Source organism: Marmota monax, unplaced genomic scaffold, assembly GCF_021218885.2.
Source record: "Marmota monax isolate L192 unplaced genomic scaffold, Marmota_monax_Labrador192_F-V1.1 WCK01_AAM20220418_F8-fsc00078, whole genome shotgun sequence".
NCBI classification, from domain to species: Eukaryota; Metazoa; Chordata; class Mammalia; order Rodentia; family Sciuridae; genus Marmota; species Marmota monax.
This window is the reverse complement of record NW_026694865.1, coordinates 5,946,960-5,965,630: the sequence shown is the minus strand read 5'-3', so window position 1 is coordinate 5,965,630 and position 18,671 is coordinate 5,946,960. Positions and strand designations below refer to the sequence as shown.

General features: G+C 51.1%; 2 protein-coding genes across 3 annotated transcripts in view; both read right to left on the bottom strand.

Annotated features, from left to right (window-relative positions):
* Positions 1-10,265, bottom strand: part of Igdcc3 (immunoglobulin superfamily DCC subclass member 3) — a 41,768-nt gene extending 31,503 nt beyond the window's left edge. The window contains exons 1-2 of the mRNA XM_046426543.1: positions 10,160-10,265; positions 7,635-7,940 (exon numbers count right to left, since the gene is read on the bottom strand). Of these exons, the coding sequence (XP_046282499.1) occupies positions 7,635-7,940; positions 10,160-10,265 (412 nt within the window). The remainder of the gene's footprint in view (positions 1-7,634; positions 7,941-10,159) is intronic.
* A 2,625-nt stretch (positions 10,266-12,890) lies between these two features.
* The window catches only part of Igdcc4 (immunoglobulin superfamily DCC subclass member 4), a 37,364-nt gene continuing 31,583 nt past the window's right edge, over positions 12,891-18,671 (bottom strand). For both annotated transcript variants that reach the window (XM_046426471.1, XM_046426472.1), the window contains exons 17-20: positions 17,698-17,803; positions 16,924-17,152; positions 16,054-16,215; positions 12,891-15,851 (exon numbers count right to left, since the gene is read on the bottom strand). In XM_046426471.1, coding sequence (XP_046282427.1) covers positions 15,441-15,851; positions 16,054-16,215; positions 16,924-17,152; positions 17,698-17,803 — 908 coding nt within the window. In that variant the 3' untranslated portion in view covers positions 12,891-15,440. The remainder of the gene's footprint in view (positions 15,852-16,053; positions 16,216-16,923; positions 17,153-17,697; positions 17,804-18,671) is intronic.

The following is an 18,671-nucleotide window of genomic DNA, read 5'->3' as shown; positions in this document are numbered from 1 at the left end:
AGTTATACAGACAGGCATTCTCATTGGAATTACTGAGTCCAATTTGAACAAAGCCAGCCATGAGCAATTTGGTTTCCATCCTGGGGGCCCTTCTGTCCTTCTGTTCCATTCCACTGAAGGACAGCCTTCAAGCTACTGTGCAAAAAAGTCTCTCTGTCACACACACACACACACACACACACATACACATACACACACACACCAGCGGCAGAGACTCTGCAGAGGAGAGGGAAAGGCAATACAAGGCCAGGAGTGAAAAAGTCCTTTCTCCCTGGGGGTGGGGAGGGGACAGAGGGCTAAGGGGGGCTGGGGGCCTGTTTCATTTGCAGGCTGCAAATGCCTCTCCTATTCACCGGCCCACATTCCCAGCCCGGGCGCCTGGCCGCTGACAATGCCTGGACAGGAACAGAGAAGATTTGCACATTGTGTTTAAGGGGCCAGCTGGCTGCCTGCGACAGTGGAGCCAAGGTGTGGGAACCAGAGGCTCCGGACTTCCACACTCAAGTCCTGGATGGGGTGAGGGGCAACCCTTCGTGGGGAGGGTGGGGGCCTAACTCCTCCACAGTTCAGGCCAAAGCCGCTGGCGATCCAGGCCTCTTCCAGCCAGAGCAAGGTCCAAGCAGGAGAGCTGGGACCCATGGAGGGAGTACCAAGCAATCAACTCTGATTCACACCCCATCTGGCGAGGCAGAGTCTCTGATTCCTCTGGAGATGAACATGCAGCCGTGGCCACCCCATGATCCTGCCCCCTGTGCATTGTATTCCCCGGCCCATCCTCCCTGTTCACAGCTTCTGCTCCTTTGAGCTTTGCTATCAATTACGAGGAGGGAGGGGGATGTGGTGACAGAGAAGCAGAGAGAGGGACAGAGAGACAGACAGAGCTTTGCCCCCGAAAGGCCACATGTTCATTTAGTTTTTACCAAGCTCCACAGGCAGGGGACATGAGAAATACAAAAGAAAGAGAAGCCCTTTAGGAGCTTAAACTCTAGTTGTGAAGACAGATGGACTATCCCTCTACAAAACAGTTACTTAACAACACCCACGGCAGTCTCCGAGAGGCAGGGCTCTGAACTGCAGACTGGCCTTAGGAGGGGAAGGAGAAATTATTGTGAGCTAAATGGTCTTTGGGGAGGGCTTGGGTGTGGGAAGAAGAGGGACAAGAATAGACTGGGAAAAGGCCCCGTGACAAAGCCTCAGAACAGAGATGGCCTTGGGCCACACCCCCATCTGACAATGAGAAAGAGTGGCTCATCCAAACCACAAGGGAGTCCAGAAAGGGCCTTCCCAGCACACCTCATAGCTCCTCAGGAGGGTCAGGAGGGGTCTGTTTGTGACATGCTCCCTGGCAGGTAAAAGGACTGGACCTGTTTGCACCTGCCTAAGTGCCATGCTGTGGTTCAGGCATGCTCCCCACCAGAGGCTGCCTAGGTGTGGTCACTCACCCACTGCACCAGGGACACTGCGACTGAACCACCTGTGGCCTGCCCTAGCAGGAGTTAGATGTATGTTTGAGAGGCAGTTGGTGGAGACTTCCTGGGGCTCCCTCAGCTGAGCTTCCCTTCGGGGAGAAGAAAACCTGGGCTCCACACTCCAGGCCTGAGCCCTCAGCCTCCAGACAGAGGCCTGCAGGGTTACCAGCCACTGCACCAGGAATCACCTCCCGTCATGCCCATTGCCCTGCATGGGGGCCCCCAAATACACCAAGCCTTCATTCCCAGTCACTACAGCCTGTGACCTGACCCCAGGTCCTGCCCCAGTGGAAAGGGGATCCAGAGGGGCTGGTTCACAGGGCTTTCCTCAGACACACTGAGAATGAAGAAGTAGGAGGCGAGGCCTTGGGAGCTGAGGTCTGGGGAGACAGGTAACACTGAGGTAGAGAGAACAGGGACCTGGAATTGGCCTTTCTCCCTCTCACCACACCCCACTGCCTCCTGAAAGGAGTCTGGTCACCAGGGGCCTTCCTGGGAATCATCCCACAACTAAAGGAGCCCAGACCTTAACCTTTTCATTTGTTATCTCTCAGAATAATAATAGTTAATATTATTGGTTCCTTAATCATCATTTAGGAACACTGCCTATGGCCCTGTGCTAAGTTCTTCAAGTGCATTATCCACCTTTAGCAAATGCTAAACGCAGTTGCTTGGGTCTGGCAGTACAGTCCTAGTTCTATGGACTTCAGTTCCATGACATTCCCCTCTGGTAAGTATTATACTCCCTGCCCCCTTTCTCAGTACTAGAGATGAAACCTCGGGGTGCTCTACCACTGAGCAACACCCCTAGCCCTTTTTATATTTTATTTTGAGAGAGGGTCTACATTGCTAAGGCTGGCCTTGAACTTGCAATCCTCCTGCCTCAGCCTCCTGAGTTGCTGGGATTACAGGCATGTGCTACTGTCCACAGTGATACTTCCCCCATTTTAAAGATGAGGAAACAGAGGTTCAGGAGAGTTGATTGACTTGCCCAAGGTCCTACAGCTAGTGGGTGGTGGAGCCAAGGCCCAAGTCCACCGAGCAAGGTCTATTTGCTGCCTTAACTCACATTCAAAACTACTGCTGGGGATGAGTGCAGTGGTGCATTCCTGTAATCCCAATGGCTCAGGATGCTGAGGCAGGAGGATCCCAACTTCAAGACCAGCATGGGCAACTTATTGAGGCTCTCTCTCAAAATTTAGAAAATAAATAAAGGGGGCAGGGGTGTGGCTCAAGCGGTAGCGCGCTCGCCTGGCATGTGTGCGGCCCGGGGTTCAATCCTCAGCACCACATACAAACAAAGATGTTGTGTCCGCCGAAAACTAAAAAAATAAAAAAATAAATATAAAAAAAAAAAGAAAATAAATAAAGGGACTGGGAATGTTCTTAGTGGTAAAATGCCTCCTAGGTTCAATCCCCAGGATCAAAATGCTCTAGCTGGCTCATTGAAAATCCAGCTAGCATGGAAACAGGCCAGACCTCATCCTAAATTAGTGGGCAATACCTGCCACTAACAATACTTACTGGGCTTTTCCAGATGCCAAGCCCTATGCCAAGTGCTTTGTTTTCATCATCTCATTTATTCCTCCCACAGCCCTGACAGACTGGCGATTATGCCCATTTTTTAGACAAGTGCACAGAGGCTCAAGAAAGTTGAGTAACTCATGCTAAACGCAGTTGCTTGGGTCTGGCAGTACAGTCCTAGTTCTGTGGACTTCATTATGCTGCCCACAGGCCCCCAAATCAGAGATTATGCCAACAGAACAGGCACTCCCTATAGTACCTGGGCACTCAGGTATGACCTGTGGCCAGCAGCATCAGCAACACCTGGGTTCTGGTTAGACACAGAAATCTGGCCTCCAAATTTGAAATCAACTCTTAGCAAGACCCCTAGGTGAGCTGGGTACAGTGGCACGTGCCTGTAATCCCAGTATTCAGGAGGCAGGAGGATCACAAGTTTTGAGGCCAGTCTTGGCAACTTACCAAGACCCTGTCTCAAAATAAAATTTAAAAAGGACTGGAGGTGTGGCCCAGGGTGGAGCCTTGCTTAAATGAGTCCCAGAGTCAGTTTGGTTTGAAAAACCCTGACCTGGAGCATAGGGCTCTTGACTCCAGCTCCCCAGAGGCCAAGAGGTGAGGGGCAGGGGCTGAGGGATCCTTCCTAAGGACCGGAGGGGGGCTGGGATGGCCCCCCATTATCCCTGCTCCTTGCAGCTGGCCCTTCCCTCTTTGGAGTCCTCCAGGCATGGGGACCTCAAAAGTGGGAGTCAGTGCGTGTGTCCAGATGGTCTCCTAGGCCTGCCCAGCTCAGTCCACACTCTGAGACCTGGGAGAACCCCTGACCTTTCCAGGAGAGGGTGAAACAGAACAAGAAGGCCCCCAGCTCCAACAACTCCACAGCCCAATGGAGTAAGCCCTAAAGGAATCCCAGCAAGGGAGAAGCTGGGGCTGGGAGCGGAGCCCAGCAGTTTGCTTCCACTGCATTTAACCTCTGCGGGCAACAAGATTTTATTCAAAACTTTTGCCAGTGACACTGCCTTTAAATGAAGAAAGAAGCACTGGCTCTGACCACTGAGTGGCTCCCGTGTGCCAGGCAACATGTGGGATAAGCTGGTCCTCATGATCCTCCTATAGGTTACGATTATACCCACCTGTCACAGGTAAGGAAACTGGGCCAAGGGAACATGAACTTGTCCAGGTCTCACTGTTAACAAGTCTCAGTTTTCAATCCTCAAACTATTAGCACATGGAACTGCAACGCAGAGAGCCCACGAGTCCTGGGGACACGAATAGTTTCAGGAGCCTGGGCCATTGTATCGGAAAAGGGAAGAACTTGAAATTGAATTCCCAAGGAATTAGTCTGCAGTGTAGACCACCCTGGTCAGGCCATCTTTCAAGGACAGCATTTGAGCTCATGGAGTGGAAAGTGGTCCATTCCCAGTCATGGTCCTCTGGCTCAGGGCCCAGATGTCCCAGCTGACCTGCACATAGAACTGGATGCCCACGTGCCTCACTGTGCCTGGGAGGACAGCTTGTCTGTGAGTGGTACTGAGCATGCTCCTTCCCATCAGCCCCATGGAGCAGGCAGGAAAAGCAAGGGGCTGAGGAGGCTCCTAACACCTTTTCAGAAAGCCACCCTCCCATGTCACACAACATCTGTAGTGCCAGCGGGCAAATGGGCAGGAGGTGATCACCAAGGAGGAAACCCAGGCGACTAATCAGCTTTGAAGCTTTCTAGGAACACCAGCCCATGAAGTAAGAAAAGGGATCCAGCCGCCCAATTGCTTGGCGTCCAAGCATTTCCCCATGGGGCCATACCCTTGTCAGGGAGAGGCCATGTCAGACTGCCAGTGCTTAGGGGCAAACCCTTCAGCTGTCTCCAGGACCCCCAAGGATTATCCAGGCTGACCCCACTCACATCTTAATTCCTTATACTGTTAGGGTTAAAGGAAACCAAACATCTTGAAGGTATTACCATTTATAGGGAAACATATTTGCAGGCTGAGGCTATAGCTCAGTGGTAGAGCGCTTGCCTAGCAGGTGCAAGGCCCGGGATCAATCCCCAGTACCAAAAAAAAAAAAAAATAGAGTTTCTCCCCTTTCCCCTGCCTTTTCTCCCCTCCCTCAAACCCCCTGGGGATTTATTTCCCAGGACCCCAGGCTGGTGATGCAGAGATTCCACAGGGCCTCTGTCCCTCAGCACCAACACAGGCCTGGGAGGATGTGGACAGCATCTCCCTGAGGAGTCTCATTTCTTCCACCCTCAGTCTTCCCTGAGTTCCCACCCTCTGTCCACTATATCTTCCACACACCCAGCCATCTGCTCCCAGGCTCCAGCCACCCTCCCCCTGTACTGCCAGGAAGCTTGGATGAGGGGTGGCTGAGCCAGAAGTGATTCTGTCTCAAAGTCCAGGGCTGCCTCCCAGGGAGCTCCATATGGGGGCCTGGATCAGCCTTCCTTAGAACAAAGGGGCATCTTAAGCCCAGCGAGAGGGCTCCTGCCTTGAACAATTCATCACTCACCAACCGTTCAGAGCAACTGTGCAAATGCCCTCAGAGCCGGGAAGAAAACTTGTCGGGCGCTGGGCCAGAGAAAAGGCAGAGTGCCATAGGAGGTAAATGGAGGCATATTGTTCAGGCCGCCTAGAGCGCAGTCCTGGCTCTTCTGCTTAGAAGAATGTCACTGAACCCCTGCTAAGGTTTAGTTTTCTCATCTGTGAAAGGGAAATGATGATGGCCTATCTTCCAGGGTCCTGGTGATGACTCAGTGAGTTAATCCACCAGGGTGCCTGGCATGCAGCAAGTACTCACTAAGCCATAGCTACAGATTATTACCAATGAATGCCAAAACAGCCTCTCCAAGGGACAACCACCTCCCCAAAGTATAGATGTATGAAATGGAGAACGTTTTTTACTTGCCAAAACTTTTGCCCTGTGTCAAGAGCAGTGCTTCTCAACCATGACCCCCCATGGGTGTCCTCAGCTTGCTGCCTCCCCAAGATGCATCACTAATTTTGGTTTACACAACACACTCTGAATGTGCATAGCACAGCATGGATCAAACACAACAATAATAATAGCAGAATTTTCAGGACAGAGCAGCTAAAGTACAACTATTATTTTTATCACCACAACAATAGATGATCCATCAGGGCCAGCAAAGCACAGTTCTAGAGCTGAAATACCTTGTCTGGCCTTTTCTCTCCCATCCAAAAAAGCTCATTAGCATAAAGATGGATGCTATCAATGAGATAAGCCTTAAATATAAATTTTATATATATATATATCGGGAGGATTCCCCGGGAGCTGTGTGAAGTGTTTTCCTGCAGTTCAAAAATAAAGTTTGTTCCTGCTTCAGTGGCTCGTGATTTGTGCCCAGCCAGACTGCGGCATATATATATATATATATATATATATATATATATATATATATATATATATATATATATAAAATTTGGTACTGGGGATTGAACTCAGGGACACTCAACCACTGAGTCACATCCCGGCCCTATTTTTGTATTTTATTTAGAGACAGGGTCTCACTGAATTGCTTAGCACCGTGCCATTGCTGAGGCTGGCTTTGAACTTGGGATCCTACTGCCTTAGCCTCCCAAGCCACTGTGATTACCGGTGTGCTCCACTGCCCCCAGTCACATATTTTTTTAAAATATATTTTTTAGTTGTAGATGGACACAGTACCTTTACTTTATTTATTTATTTTTATGTGTGCTGAGGATCAAACCCAGTGTTTCATATGTGCTAGGCGAACACTCTATCACTGAGCCACAATTCCAGCCCCTACCACATATTTTTTTATTGATTTATTTTTCTTATGGTATTGGGAATTGAACCCAGGGCCTCAGGCTTGTTAGGCAAATGCTCTGCCATTGAGCTGTATCCCCAACCTACCATATACTTTTAAAATAAGTTTGGTGACAAGCTTCAGCACTCCACTGCTTGTATAGAGAGGTCTTATACTACCCAAAAAGTTCTAAAGTCAGCACGTAATTTAAAAAATATATGCAGCCAGGGCTGGGGTTGTGGCTCAAAGGAAGAGTGCTCACCTAGCATGCATGAGGCACTGGGTTCGATCCTCAGCACCACAAAAATAAATAAATAAATAAATAAAGGTATTGTGTCCACTTATAACTAAAAAATAAATGTTTAAAAAAATGCATGTAGGGGGCTGGAGATATAGCTCAGTTGGTAGAGTGCTTGCCTCACATGCACAAGGCCATGGGTTCAATCCCCAGCACCAGACACAAACACACACACACACAAAAAAATGCATGTAGCACAAAAATTTCTTACATCACTCACAAATAAGGCATTATTTACATAAGAAACATATTCAATGGATCAAGATGCTTGAAGGTACCACAGACATACGCAGCTAAGACAAGCTGGTCCAAGACTAAAGCCCAAGAATCCTCACCCCCACACCCGGAGTGTTTGGCTACATTCTTGTGCATTCAACATTCCAATCCCTTAAAGGAGCACATGATACAATTTATCACCCCAATTCATGCCATGCACCTCTTAACTGACCCATGCTGGGAAATTAGTTCTCCAGAACATTGCAAGAGATGGCACTTCCTTCCTGCCCCCAGGTGACCCTGGATTACCAATCTGACTTACACAAAAGGAAACGGGGTGTGCACTTACTTGCAGCCTGGATTCGAGCCTTCCGGCTGACCACCAGTCCAAAGCGGTTCTGAGCGACACACTCATAGTCACCCTCATCTGAAGGGCTGCCTCCCCGCTCCAGCCTGAAGTGATGGATCAGCAAGGACCCATTGGCCAGCAAGGTAGAGTGGGTACTCTCAGCAAGCTCCACCCCATTCTTCCTCCAGGTTATTCGCACTGGAGGGGTCCCCTCCACTTTGCAGCCCAGCACTACAGGCTGCCCTGGGACAGCAACATCATCACTGGGCTCCACAGCAAATGCCAGTTCTGCAGAGTGGCCAAGACCTGCATCAGGGAAGGGGAGATGAGAGGAAAAGGAGACCTTAGTGTAAAATCCACACACTGGGATTTCCAGTTCCCTGGGCCTAGCATCCTATTCCCATGTTTCAGTCATGTTAATAGAAATCCCTGTTATATACAGAACCTTATGCATTGCAAAGTACCATCCCAAGCAGTATTTTCTTAATCACAGACCACCTCAGAAAGATGAATATTATTTGTACCATTTCCTCTTTCACCAAAAAAGAAACTAAAGCCCAAATATGTTAAGGGACTTGCCCAGGGTTTCACAGTTAGTAGCTACAAATCTGTGATTCAAGACTGATTCCAACACAGCTGCTGCCCTTCTGGGGTCACCCTGGATAAGCACTGAAGTCTCACAGACATCAGGAGGTGATCTTAGGTGAAAGGATCAACTTGTCTTGGCTTCTCACTTCTCATCTGTTTAAATTAGGGAACAACAATGTAGCTTGTGTCATAGGGTTGTTTGACATGATTTACAAACTCAGTGCACTATGGATATTCAAAAGTTCTAAAGAAATGTAATGAGATAGTAATAAATCATGCTTCTTTTTGCTGGCAAAATCATCAGAGGCCTGGTTCAATGCCTGGCATAGGGAGCAGGGGGTGGGGGCCCATTACACAGGGTACAGGCTAGGCTGTGGCCTGTAGACCCCTTCCCTCCCTGCTCTGGGTGTTGGACCAGTGAGTGGCCTTTGTTATACGGAGAGATGAGAAGTCGTAAGCACCAACTAAGATTCCCAACACTTAGCAGGACAGGGACCTAGAGCCTTTTACTATTGCAGAAGAAAAGAAATGAGCTGAGAAAGGAGGAGGGAAAAGAAGAGGCTGATCTGGAAATCAGAAGCCCGACAGGAGGAACAAGCATCTCAGGCACGATGCCAAGTCACCAAGTTCTCCAGCAGCCAACTTACCAGACCTGTTACAACTTCACTCCAGGAGGAATGAACCCACCTGGTCTGAATGGGCAGCCACAAATTCCTGCTCACATTTCCAGGGAAATAGTGATCCTGAAACTGGCCCAGCCCAACAGACCAGGGCCCTCCCCTGCTAGGGGATACCGGGAAGTGGGTGAGGAGAAAGGAGGAGTGCCGGAATGCTGGGCATCGCCCAGACCCCCAGGGATATGTGAGGTTTTAAGGCACTTGAGGATCATACTCCAAACCCTCACCATCCTCCCCATATTCAGAGTTTTAGCTGCCTGAGTCCCTAATTCAACCCGGGTATAGCCAACCGGGAGACTAAAGTTTCTCCCTGATGTGAACGCAATATTCTGCTTGTTAGAAGGGAAGAAGAGAGAAAATAGCCCAAATGTGTGTCTGCTGAGAATTTGGAGTGGGAGAGGAAGGGACTAGATTGGCATCCCTCTCCTATTTGATGGGCCCCTTACAGTCACCAAGGGAACAGGGTGCTGGTGATGGAGCTCAGGGCAGCAAAGCCGGACAGCGCCGCGAGCCCAGGGACAGGGTCTCTCTACGAGTACACTCTCTGGGGAAGGGCGCGGCACGTGGGCATCCGGTGGCTGGCTCTGGCTCTCAGAAGGTTCTCCTTTCCTCCTTCTCTCCTGGGCTCTCTCCCGGCTCGCTCTCTCCCCACACGCCGCCCGCCCAGAATCTTCCTCCTCCTCTTCCTCCATCTGTCCTGAGCACTCCCGGCCCCAGTCTCAACTCCAAATCCGGGATGTGCCCTCTCAGTCCCGCGCAGTGGACTGGGATCCGGCCTCCGCCCCGCGGTCTACTGTCTCCTGCCTCTGTCGGTCGCCTCGGGCGACTCAGGGTCCACGGCTAGGCTACAAGCATCCCAGTTCGCCTCCCTCGGCTGGGACTCAGCCATGCAGTCTCCCCTGGCTGGTTTCTGTATCCCCAACGCCAGCCCGCTCCCCTCCCCTAGCTCCTGTTTCGCCACCCTCCGTCCACTCGGTCCGAGATCTGGGTCCTGTCCTGCGTCCCGGAGCGGTAGCGGACCGAGCCCGGGAATCTCTCCTGGGGCTCCGTTCTCAGCACCCCGCTTCAGTCTTAGGCAGCCCCGCCTCGGTTTCTCTCTCGGTCCCTCTCCACTCTGTCCCGCTCGGTCCCTTCTGAGCCAGGTCTGCCCGCAGGTCCGCGCCGCACTCCCGGGGTCCGCCCCTCGCGCCCGCTTACTCCCCTCCGGTCCAGCCCTGGGCTCTGTCCACAGCCGCTGGGGCTGAGGGCGCCCTCGCTCACCCTCGCTTGGCGCGGGCAGCAGTAGCGGCAGCAGCAGCGATAGCAGGAGCCGGGGCCAGCGCGGCGCAGGCGGGCGGCGCGGGGACGCGGTGCGCGGCGCAGCCATGGGGCTCTCGGTCCGCTGGGCTCGGCGACGCGCAGCTCCCGGGCCTCTCGCGGCTCACAGCGTCCCGCGGGGCCGGCGCCGGGGCCGGGGCCGGGGCTCTGGCCGGGGCCGAGCCCGGGCGGCGGGGGGCTGGGGCCGCATGCCTGCCTAGGAACGCGGGGGGCGCAGAGGGAGCTCCGCTTGCGCCATCTTGCACCCACTCCGGCGATCTGTCAGCCTCGCCCGGGGTGCGCGCTCCGCACTCGCACCGCCCGCGCCCGCCCCGCCCTCCTCCTCTGCCCGCCGCCCCCCTTCTCTCCCCTCCGGGTCCCCTCCCCCAGCCCCCTCTCCCCGGAGGCCGGGTCTGGGGAACAAAAGAGCCGGCGAGCGCTTTAAGCGGCCGGACATTCCCGGCTGCGCGGCGGACGCGCCCCCTGCGCTTTGAACTGTGGCTGGAGCGGCCGGCGCCGTCTCGGGCTGTAGCCCTGTGTCCCCTCGCGGCCCGCCAGTCCCGGACTTGAGCGTCTGGAGAAGTATAGACCCAGCGGAACACGTCAGGGCTGAGAAGAAACACGCAAAGCTGAGGGATTTACTCTGACCCACTCTTTCTGCTGCGCCCTCCTCCAATGTATCCAAGACTTTATTTTAGGGCTAATTCCCTAGAAGCTACTCAAAGTTGTCAGAGACTGAGAATTCCGTGGGCACCTGGTCTTTCCTCTCAAACTCAAAGCATAGGTCGTTCTGCCGCAAGACTGGCTTTCCTAGACTAGGAGTTAAGGCAACTCCTCAATCTTGGGTAGATTGCCTGAGAAGAACAGACCCAACAGGATCCACCCCACTTTTGCCTGCTGCCTGGCCCAGGAAATCACTCACTGAGCTTGTCTGAAAGGTGAAGATAATCATATCTCTCCTACACGACCCAGGAGACCTTTAAATGGCACAGGCCTGGACAAATGATTTAGTAACTGGGAAAGCACACTGAAAATTAAAGTTGTCAATAACATCTCTGTGCCACACAGATTCTGATGTTTCGTGTCAGAAAACATAAGACGATAACAAAGGTGCCTATGAGAATATTACAGAAGGCAAGCATGTCTCTTAGGGCAAATGTATTCTTGCTAGCCCTGGAGCTCTGGCTTCACTCGGTTATTTGCTCCTCTGCCATTGGATTGGCAGTGCTGGGAATTCAACCCAGTGCCTCATACTTGCTAGGCAAGTGCTCTACCACTGAGCCACAAACCCAGCCCCTTTTATTTTATTTTGAGATACAGTCCCATTAACTTGTTCAGAGTGGCTTCAAACTTGCAATCCTCCTGCCTTGGCATCGTGAGTAGCTGAGATTACAGGTGTGCATCATTGTGCAAGCCTTAAGTCTGTCTTTTGATATTAACTCTGGACCCTTGGAACTAGGAGTGTTATATAAAGTCATTTTTGGTGGTAAATGCCTGCAGAAATCAGACTGCTTTTACATGGACAAGTCTGCTAATGAGAGGGTTTGTACAGCACAGGGACTCCTCACTCTCCAGTAGAAACTGGAAGATGAGCCTGAGAAACAAGACGTAAGGCATGTGAGCAGTGGGAGGCGATGGAGAAATTCAAGGTCAGGGACCCAGTGTGTCATAGCCCCAAATGGATTTCATTGTGAGAATTGGCAAGTGAGGCCTCTACTGGCCATAGGAAAGGTAGGGAAAGAGGGACCTCCCAGGCCTAAAGTCCTGGAACTACTCCCCTGCAGGGCTTGAATCCTCAACAACCCCTTCTTGACATGTCCTGGGCTCTGAGAGGTCAAATTGGTGTCCTGAATTGTTGTCATTTTAAATTCATCTTGACAAGTGTTTAATTCTTCTTTATCACAACGCTTGGTCTGAGAGTGATATGCAAATAATGGCTATTCTACTGCATGCAAAATGTGCAGTATCTCTCTGTATGATCTGTCAATTAACTCTGGGTCTGGCCCACCCGCCACTTTGGGGGTGGTCCTGGTCAGGACAGTCTCTGGCTCTTGGTTTCTTCCAATAGAAAAATCCATTCCTGGCTCTTTATAGAGCCTGGAGCAGCTGCCAGCTGTGATCCTGAGATGTGCGTGGGGTGTGAGTGTGAAGTTCTGGATGTCAGACTGTGTATGCACTTGAGTTAATGGACACCAGCGTGTTTGTGTAGGTGACTATGCATCTGTGAATCTGAGCTCACAGACATAGTGCCCATGTGTGTGAATGTGCAGGCATCAGTAATTTTGATGACCAGCTATAAAGAATGGTTGTGGAACCCACAGCTCTTTCCTTCTACCTAAGAAAGTTCAGGAAAGTGTGTGCCCAGATGCAGAGAGGTCCCCAGAGAGTTTGCATGCCATCAAAGAACACATCTTCCCTCATGGTTTCTTTGTGTGGGGAGGGGTGTTTAACACTGGGCCTTTTGAATGCTTATGATAGGCAAGTGCTCTACCAAAGAGTTACACCCCCAGCCCCTTTTCCTAAACTTAAATTTTTTCTTAAGTGCCTGTTGAGGGGAGGAGATGGGTTAGTTCTTTCTTGTGAACATTTTCTCTACCCTTAAAAAAAACCACCATTTCCTATCCTTGTAGGAAATGAACTCCCCAGGGTAGAAAAGCTGAGAGAATTCGAAACATTAGTTCCATAAAGAATAACATATGTCTGGAAAATAGTTTATTAATTCATTATGGGGGTAGATACATGATCAATGCCTTAGCTTAACACTAAAGAATATCATATTCATAAGGAAAAAAAATGCTGGAAAAATAATTAAATAATACATCATAAACTAAATATAGACAAATAAATGAGCAAGTACCGATTACACTTGTCATGCATCAAGAAAAGGAAGATTTTTAAATGAGACTCAAAAAACTTAAGGCATCAATGGTAGGTGACAAAGGGATTAATACCCTATAAAAGGCCAATAGACTCTTTTCTAATAAAAATACTGCTACAAAGACACAAACCTAACACTTCCAAATTACCCAGAGCCCAAATCATATATAATGCTAGTGAGTAATGGCCACTTTCTTATCAACTGTGAGTTATAGGCAGATACCAGATTTATTACTTATTTGCTTTTGAGAAACAATTTTCCACCTAACCTAATGGGTTATAAATTGTCTCATTTGCAGCTATTTAATTTAAACCAGAACCTCAGTGCCTGTTAAACAAGAACATGAAAAATGACTATGTGGTGTAATGCTAAGAGCCTACTGTTAAAACAGCCATTTAATTCAGAGCAGTTTTTTTCTTAAAAAAAAAAAAAATCAAACCAGGAAAATAAAATGAGGCTTTTGACCTTCACAGCAACGATGAAACATACACAGTGGCGTCGGCTACGGCAAAGCTGAATGCTACAGAAAGAGTATAAGTGACAATTCTGTCTTTAACGAGATACAAAACCGACATTAATAATCTTTAGTGTTATCATAGGCTGGCTGAAGGAGGGGAGGAGGAGGAAATGTAGGTGAGGATGTCAACCGTGAGTGACACCCGAGTGTAATAAACACAGATGCATTCAGGGGCTGAGGAGGCTGCAGCTCCACTGAGAGACATTTCAACGTTAAAAAAAAAAAAGATGGAAAGAAAAGAAAAGAAAGATAGACTGCTTATTTCTAATTTGGCCCAGAAGTCAGAGTTAACTCTTGATGTGCAGATCAGTTAAAAAGACGCAGTTAGGGAGCAAGAGACCCCACATTCTATGCTCCTGAGAGGGCTGAGGTGAAAAATCAAATAAATGACAGGGTTTTCACTGCACAGGAAACAGAAGTCAAGCTTGTCCCTGTGCAACGGGTCAATAGAAAATTACTTCAGGATTCAAAAAAGAAAAAAATAGTAAAATAAGCCAAACCCACTTTTCCTATGAAAGACCTCCCTTCCAGCCTCCTGGAGGAAGAGACTCCAGTCCCCCTACCTAGATCCAGTCCCATTCAATGTGCTGGGGTGGGGTGCAAGCTGCTGGGCTGCCCCCCTTACTCCAGCTCCCCTCTCCCCTTTCAGCTTCAGGAGGGAAGAAAGGTAACAATCCACCTCCATCCTGAATGGAAGGGAGGAAATCCCTATATTCCAAGCCTCTGGGTCATAGTTCCCTTCTGCCTCAAAACTTCCCTTGTGACTTGGATTCATCAGCTCTATGGAGAACCCTCCCATCCCAGGTCCAAGGAGAAAGAGGAAGTGGAAGCTAGGTCTTCTCCAAACCTGCCCTGGGGGCGGGTGGTCTACCTGGGGAGGGGGCCGGTGGAGGAGGACCGAGCAGAGGAAGTGGGGGAAGAGGTGGAGGGAGGGGTGTGTGTTCAGGGGAATGTGGCTGACATAGGAGTCATGCTGTGGCCTGAAGCAGACATGAGGTAGCCATGTTGTTAGGGAAGGGTGCAGAGGTTGAAGCCAGGCAGAACTGGATGGCACAGTCTGGAGAGACATGAGGGATAAGAGAGACAGAGAGAAAGGGAAACGAGAGAGGAAAGGGAGACCTCACTGGGAAGAGGACACTGGAACTGGAACCCAGAGAGCAAACTATCTAGAGATAGATCACTAGAGCAGGGAAGAGGGAGAAAGGGAGTGGGGAAAAGAATATAGATTTCCAAAGCCAGGCACTTCCCAAATTATAAAATCAGACACAGAGTTGCTCTGAGTGGAGCCCGTGTCACCCTCTAAATTTGGGTCATGGGGTTATGGGAGGTGAAGGCGGTGTGGCTAAAATGTCAGGCATTCAGAGCCTACTGCACTCAGCCCAGCCAGACAGGAGAGTGGGCTGGGGCCGTCTTTGTCAGACAGGGCATTGGAGACACTCGCAGAGTGTGTAATAAAAGGCTGGGTGACAGAGGTGGGAGCCCACAGGGATGGGGACTAACCACTCTGGGATACTGTTCTGACCTGGAGAATCGATTAGGCCCTAACCACCATTATGGTAGCCAGGGTTTCCCAGTTCACCAACCAGTACACACACATGTGGCTTCACACATGTGCACATCACACGTAGCTGTGTCTCACATGTCTCTCACATATTTATCACATGTGTGTCACAAAGAGTGTGGGGGGAGTGAATGATCCAATTCTTCCTCTCCCCCCAGCCAAAGCATCCTAGGAGGCTCCAAAGGGCTTGATGATATCTGCAGGTACACATGTGTATAGGCATGGCCATGCATGTCATGTACCATGAGCCATATTAGCCTGCTTAGACTGCACCTTCTGCTTAGGGGAGCTAAGCAGAGGAGGAGACAGGGACCCTGGGCAGGCCTGGGCTGGCTCCTGGAGAGCAGGGGGCTTTGGGCTGGCAGCTGTTCCCACAAGCCTCCTCCGGAGCCTCACTGGGCTGGAGATCCGGATAGGGGCAGGAGGCACTGGCTGCCTCTGGCAAGCAGGTAAGTCTGTCTGGTCCAGTGGCTATCTGCTCACAGCCTTCCAGCTCCCTGTCTAGCCAGTCTGCCTGGGGCCTGAGATCCACAACACCAGAGGAGAGGCCAGAAGCCTCTGCAGGCAGAGAGTCCTGAGGCTCTATGTCTTGGAGATGGAGGTCAGGGCTCCCTTTGGATGCACTGAAGTCAGAGTGGACAATGACCTCGGCCTCCACCTGGTTTCCGCAGGCTGGGGGTGGCTTCTTCCTCCCATTACCCTGGTTAGAGCACAGAACACAAAGACCAGGGACCATCACTGAGAATGATCAGAAACAAGAACCACATATGTGGAACAGAGAGAGACTGACTCTACATCAGGGTATGCATCATATGAGAAGTGGAAAAGGAAACAGGAAGTGTCCCACCAAGATGATGATAATATCCAGATCCTTTTCTAACCCTTATTCCCAGGATACTGACCTTTATAGCATCATACACCAGAGCCTGCAGCAACAGCGTCTGTCCAGTTCCAGCAGGGGGCAACAGGGCCTGGGTCAGAGCAGGCCTGGGGCCCACCTGGGGCAGCTCGCAGCTGGCCCAGGAACCTGCCCAGCTTGGCCCACCTGGCTGAGCCCAGGAGATCTGCACAGGAGAAAGAAGAGGACACTCAGGAGCGTGATGGGGATTGGCTGGGAGAGGGAAGCACGAAGGAGGGAAGTAGATGGGACCATGGAGAAGCAGAGCCCAGAGTCCTGGCCCCCTTCTATCTCCCTGACCACAGGTTCCCTGCTAAAGCCCCTTCCCAAGGACGGGGTGAAGCACAGGAAGGCCGTGTGTGAGTGGGAGAGTTTGCAGATGCAGCCCCTCTGTAGACAGCCTAATACCAGCCTGGCAGGGAGGTGAGGGAAGGACTGGGTCAGCTGGCTGAGATGAGTGACCACTGCCAGTGTGGGGGAGCTCTATCTTTCAGGGGCCTGCCCTTATCTTGGTCCCACTTGGCCACAGACAAGCTGACCAGCTTCTTCTCCCTCCTCAGTCTTAAGAAGGCTCCCAGCTCTGGGGACGAAGAGGGATCTGGGTGTTCTGGCCAGCTCCAGTCACCTGCAAACAATGACTTTCCCCTTGATGAGAAGCAGGCCAGCATATTCTGCGGGAATGGAGACCCACCTGCTTCCTGGTTCTGCCAATCATTGATGGAGAGGGGAGAATGTGCCTCTTTTGCAATTGGGTATGTGTGGTGTGGGGGCTGGTGACCCTTGCAGTCACACGTTGTGCTTTGGCTCCCTCTGGTGTCCTATTTGGGAATGAGCAGGAGCGGGGGTCTCTGATGTAAACTAGACTTCAGTCTACCTTTCTCTTGGAGTGACCCCGGCAGTCCGAAATGCTGCCACCCATAAGGCTGTGCACTTCAGCCTTCTCTTCCATGTCTGAGGGTGGTGGGGACCAGTCCTGGGGCCGGGGGTGCACAAGGGACTCCAGCTCATGGGCAGCAGGGAGACTAGGTGGGCCCAGCCGGGCTCTAGAGTACAGCGCTGGGTTCCCAGCTGTGGCCGTGGAGGACAGGCCTGGGAGGGCTTCCCTGGAAGGCAAGATGGGAAACAAGGCCCAGTGGTCAGAGTGGAGAGTGGGCTGGGACTGGCATCCAGCCCTGCTATTTCTCAGGTCAGGTTCCTGCCTACCTTTGGGCCTTGTTTTCCAATCTACACAAAGAGTAGGGAACAACTATTATCCAAACAGCCCGACAGGGTTCCTTCTACCCCAGCTCCAGAAATATGGAAGTCTGGGGCCTTTATTTCCAAGATGCTGGAAGCAGGAGCAAGGTGATTTGGTCTGTCCTTGCTGACTGGGAGACTCCCTAAGCCCACCCCCATTCTTATAAGAACATCTCCCACCACTCCCATGTCCCTTCATCCTAGAGTCCTATCTAATTTAATTTAATTTTTGCAATGCTTGGGTTCAAACATGGCCTCACACCTACATGCTAGGCAAGTGTTCTACCCCCAAGCTTGGCCTCCAGCTCCCCAAGTCCTAACTTTAATGGGGATCCTGGTGACTTTCCCTGTTTGCCCATTCTGCAGCCCTTTCTGGAAATCTGTCTTTGGTCAGATAGGTGTCCTTGCCCACCTGTGGGGGCTGCGTCGCAGGCCAGCACACATGCAGGCTAGGAGGCAGAGGAGGCCCAGGCAGACACCCACAATGATGCCTGTGACTGAGTGCACATCCAAGGAGTCTGGCGGGACAAAAACAGAACAGAGATAGTCAAATACAGGAGAAAGGCAGTGGCTCACAAATCAGGATGACTCGAACTTCCACAGGAGACCACTGGCTTCAGCTTTCAGCAGCTTGCGATCTTCTCATGCAAAGACAGGAGGGCCCTACACCCTCACACGGCCCACCACCACCCGCCTGATGGTCCCACCCCACACATCCACAGGCTGTGGTCTGTTCACATCAAACTGGCCTTTCAATTCAGTGAACCGCCTGCCTGCCCACTAGGTCTTGCTTCATGGTGTGCAGTTGCCTCGGGCCCACGTGGCTTAACGCTCTGTGGTCATCATCTTAAAATTAATAATTTTTTGCGGGGGGTACTGGGGGGGCACTTGATCACTGAGCCACAACCCCAGCCCTATTTTGTATTTTATTTAGAGACAGGGTCTCACTGAGTTGTTTAGCACCTTGCTTTTTCCTGAGGCTGACTTTAAACTCGTGATCCCCTTGCCTCAGCCTCCTGAGCCGCTGGGATTACAGGCGTGCACCACAACGCTCAGCTTAAATTTGTAATTTTTTAAAATGAAGAGCCCTGGATTATCATTTTACACTGAGCCCTGAAAGTCACTTAGCCAGTCCCACCCACCTCCAGCCAAAAAGCTCATCACCTGGCCAAGCCAATCCACCAATCAAAAGCAATCTCTCAAAGAAATGGTCTCTAAGCCACACCAGTCTGCTAGGAAGCTGGCCTCTCAACCAAGTCACCACCTTACCACTTTCTCCCTTCCAGTTCAACCTGCTCCCAACCAACCAGGAGGGCAGCTGTCCAAACTGAGAGTTGAGTAGTTGTACCCAGAGGCAGGGGCTTGGAAGTCTACTCCAGGAGCTGC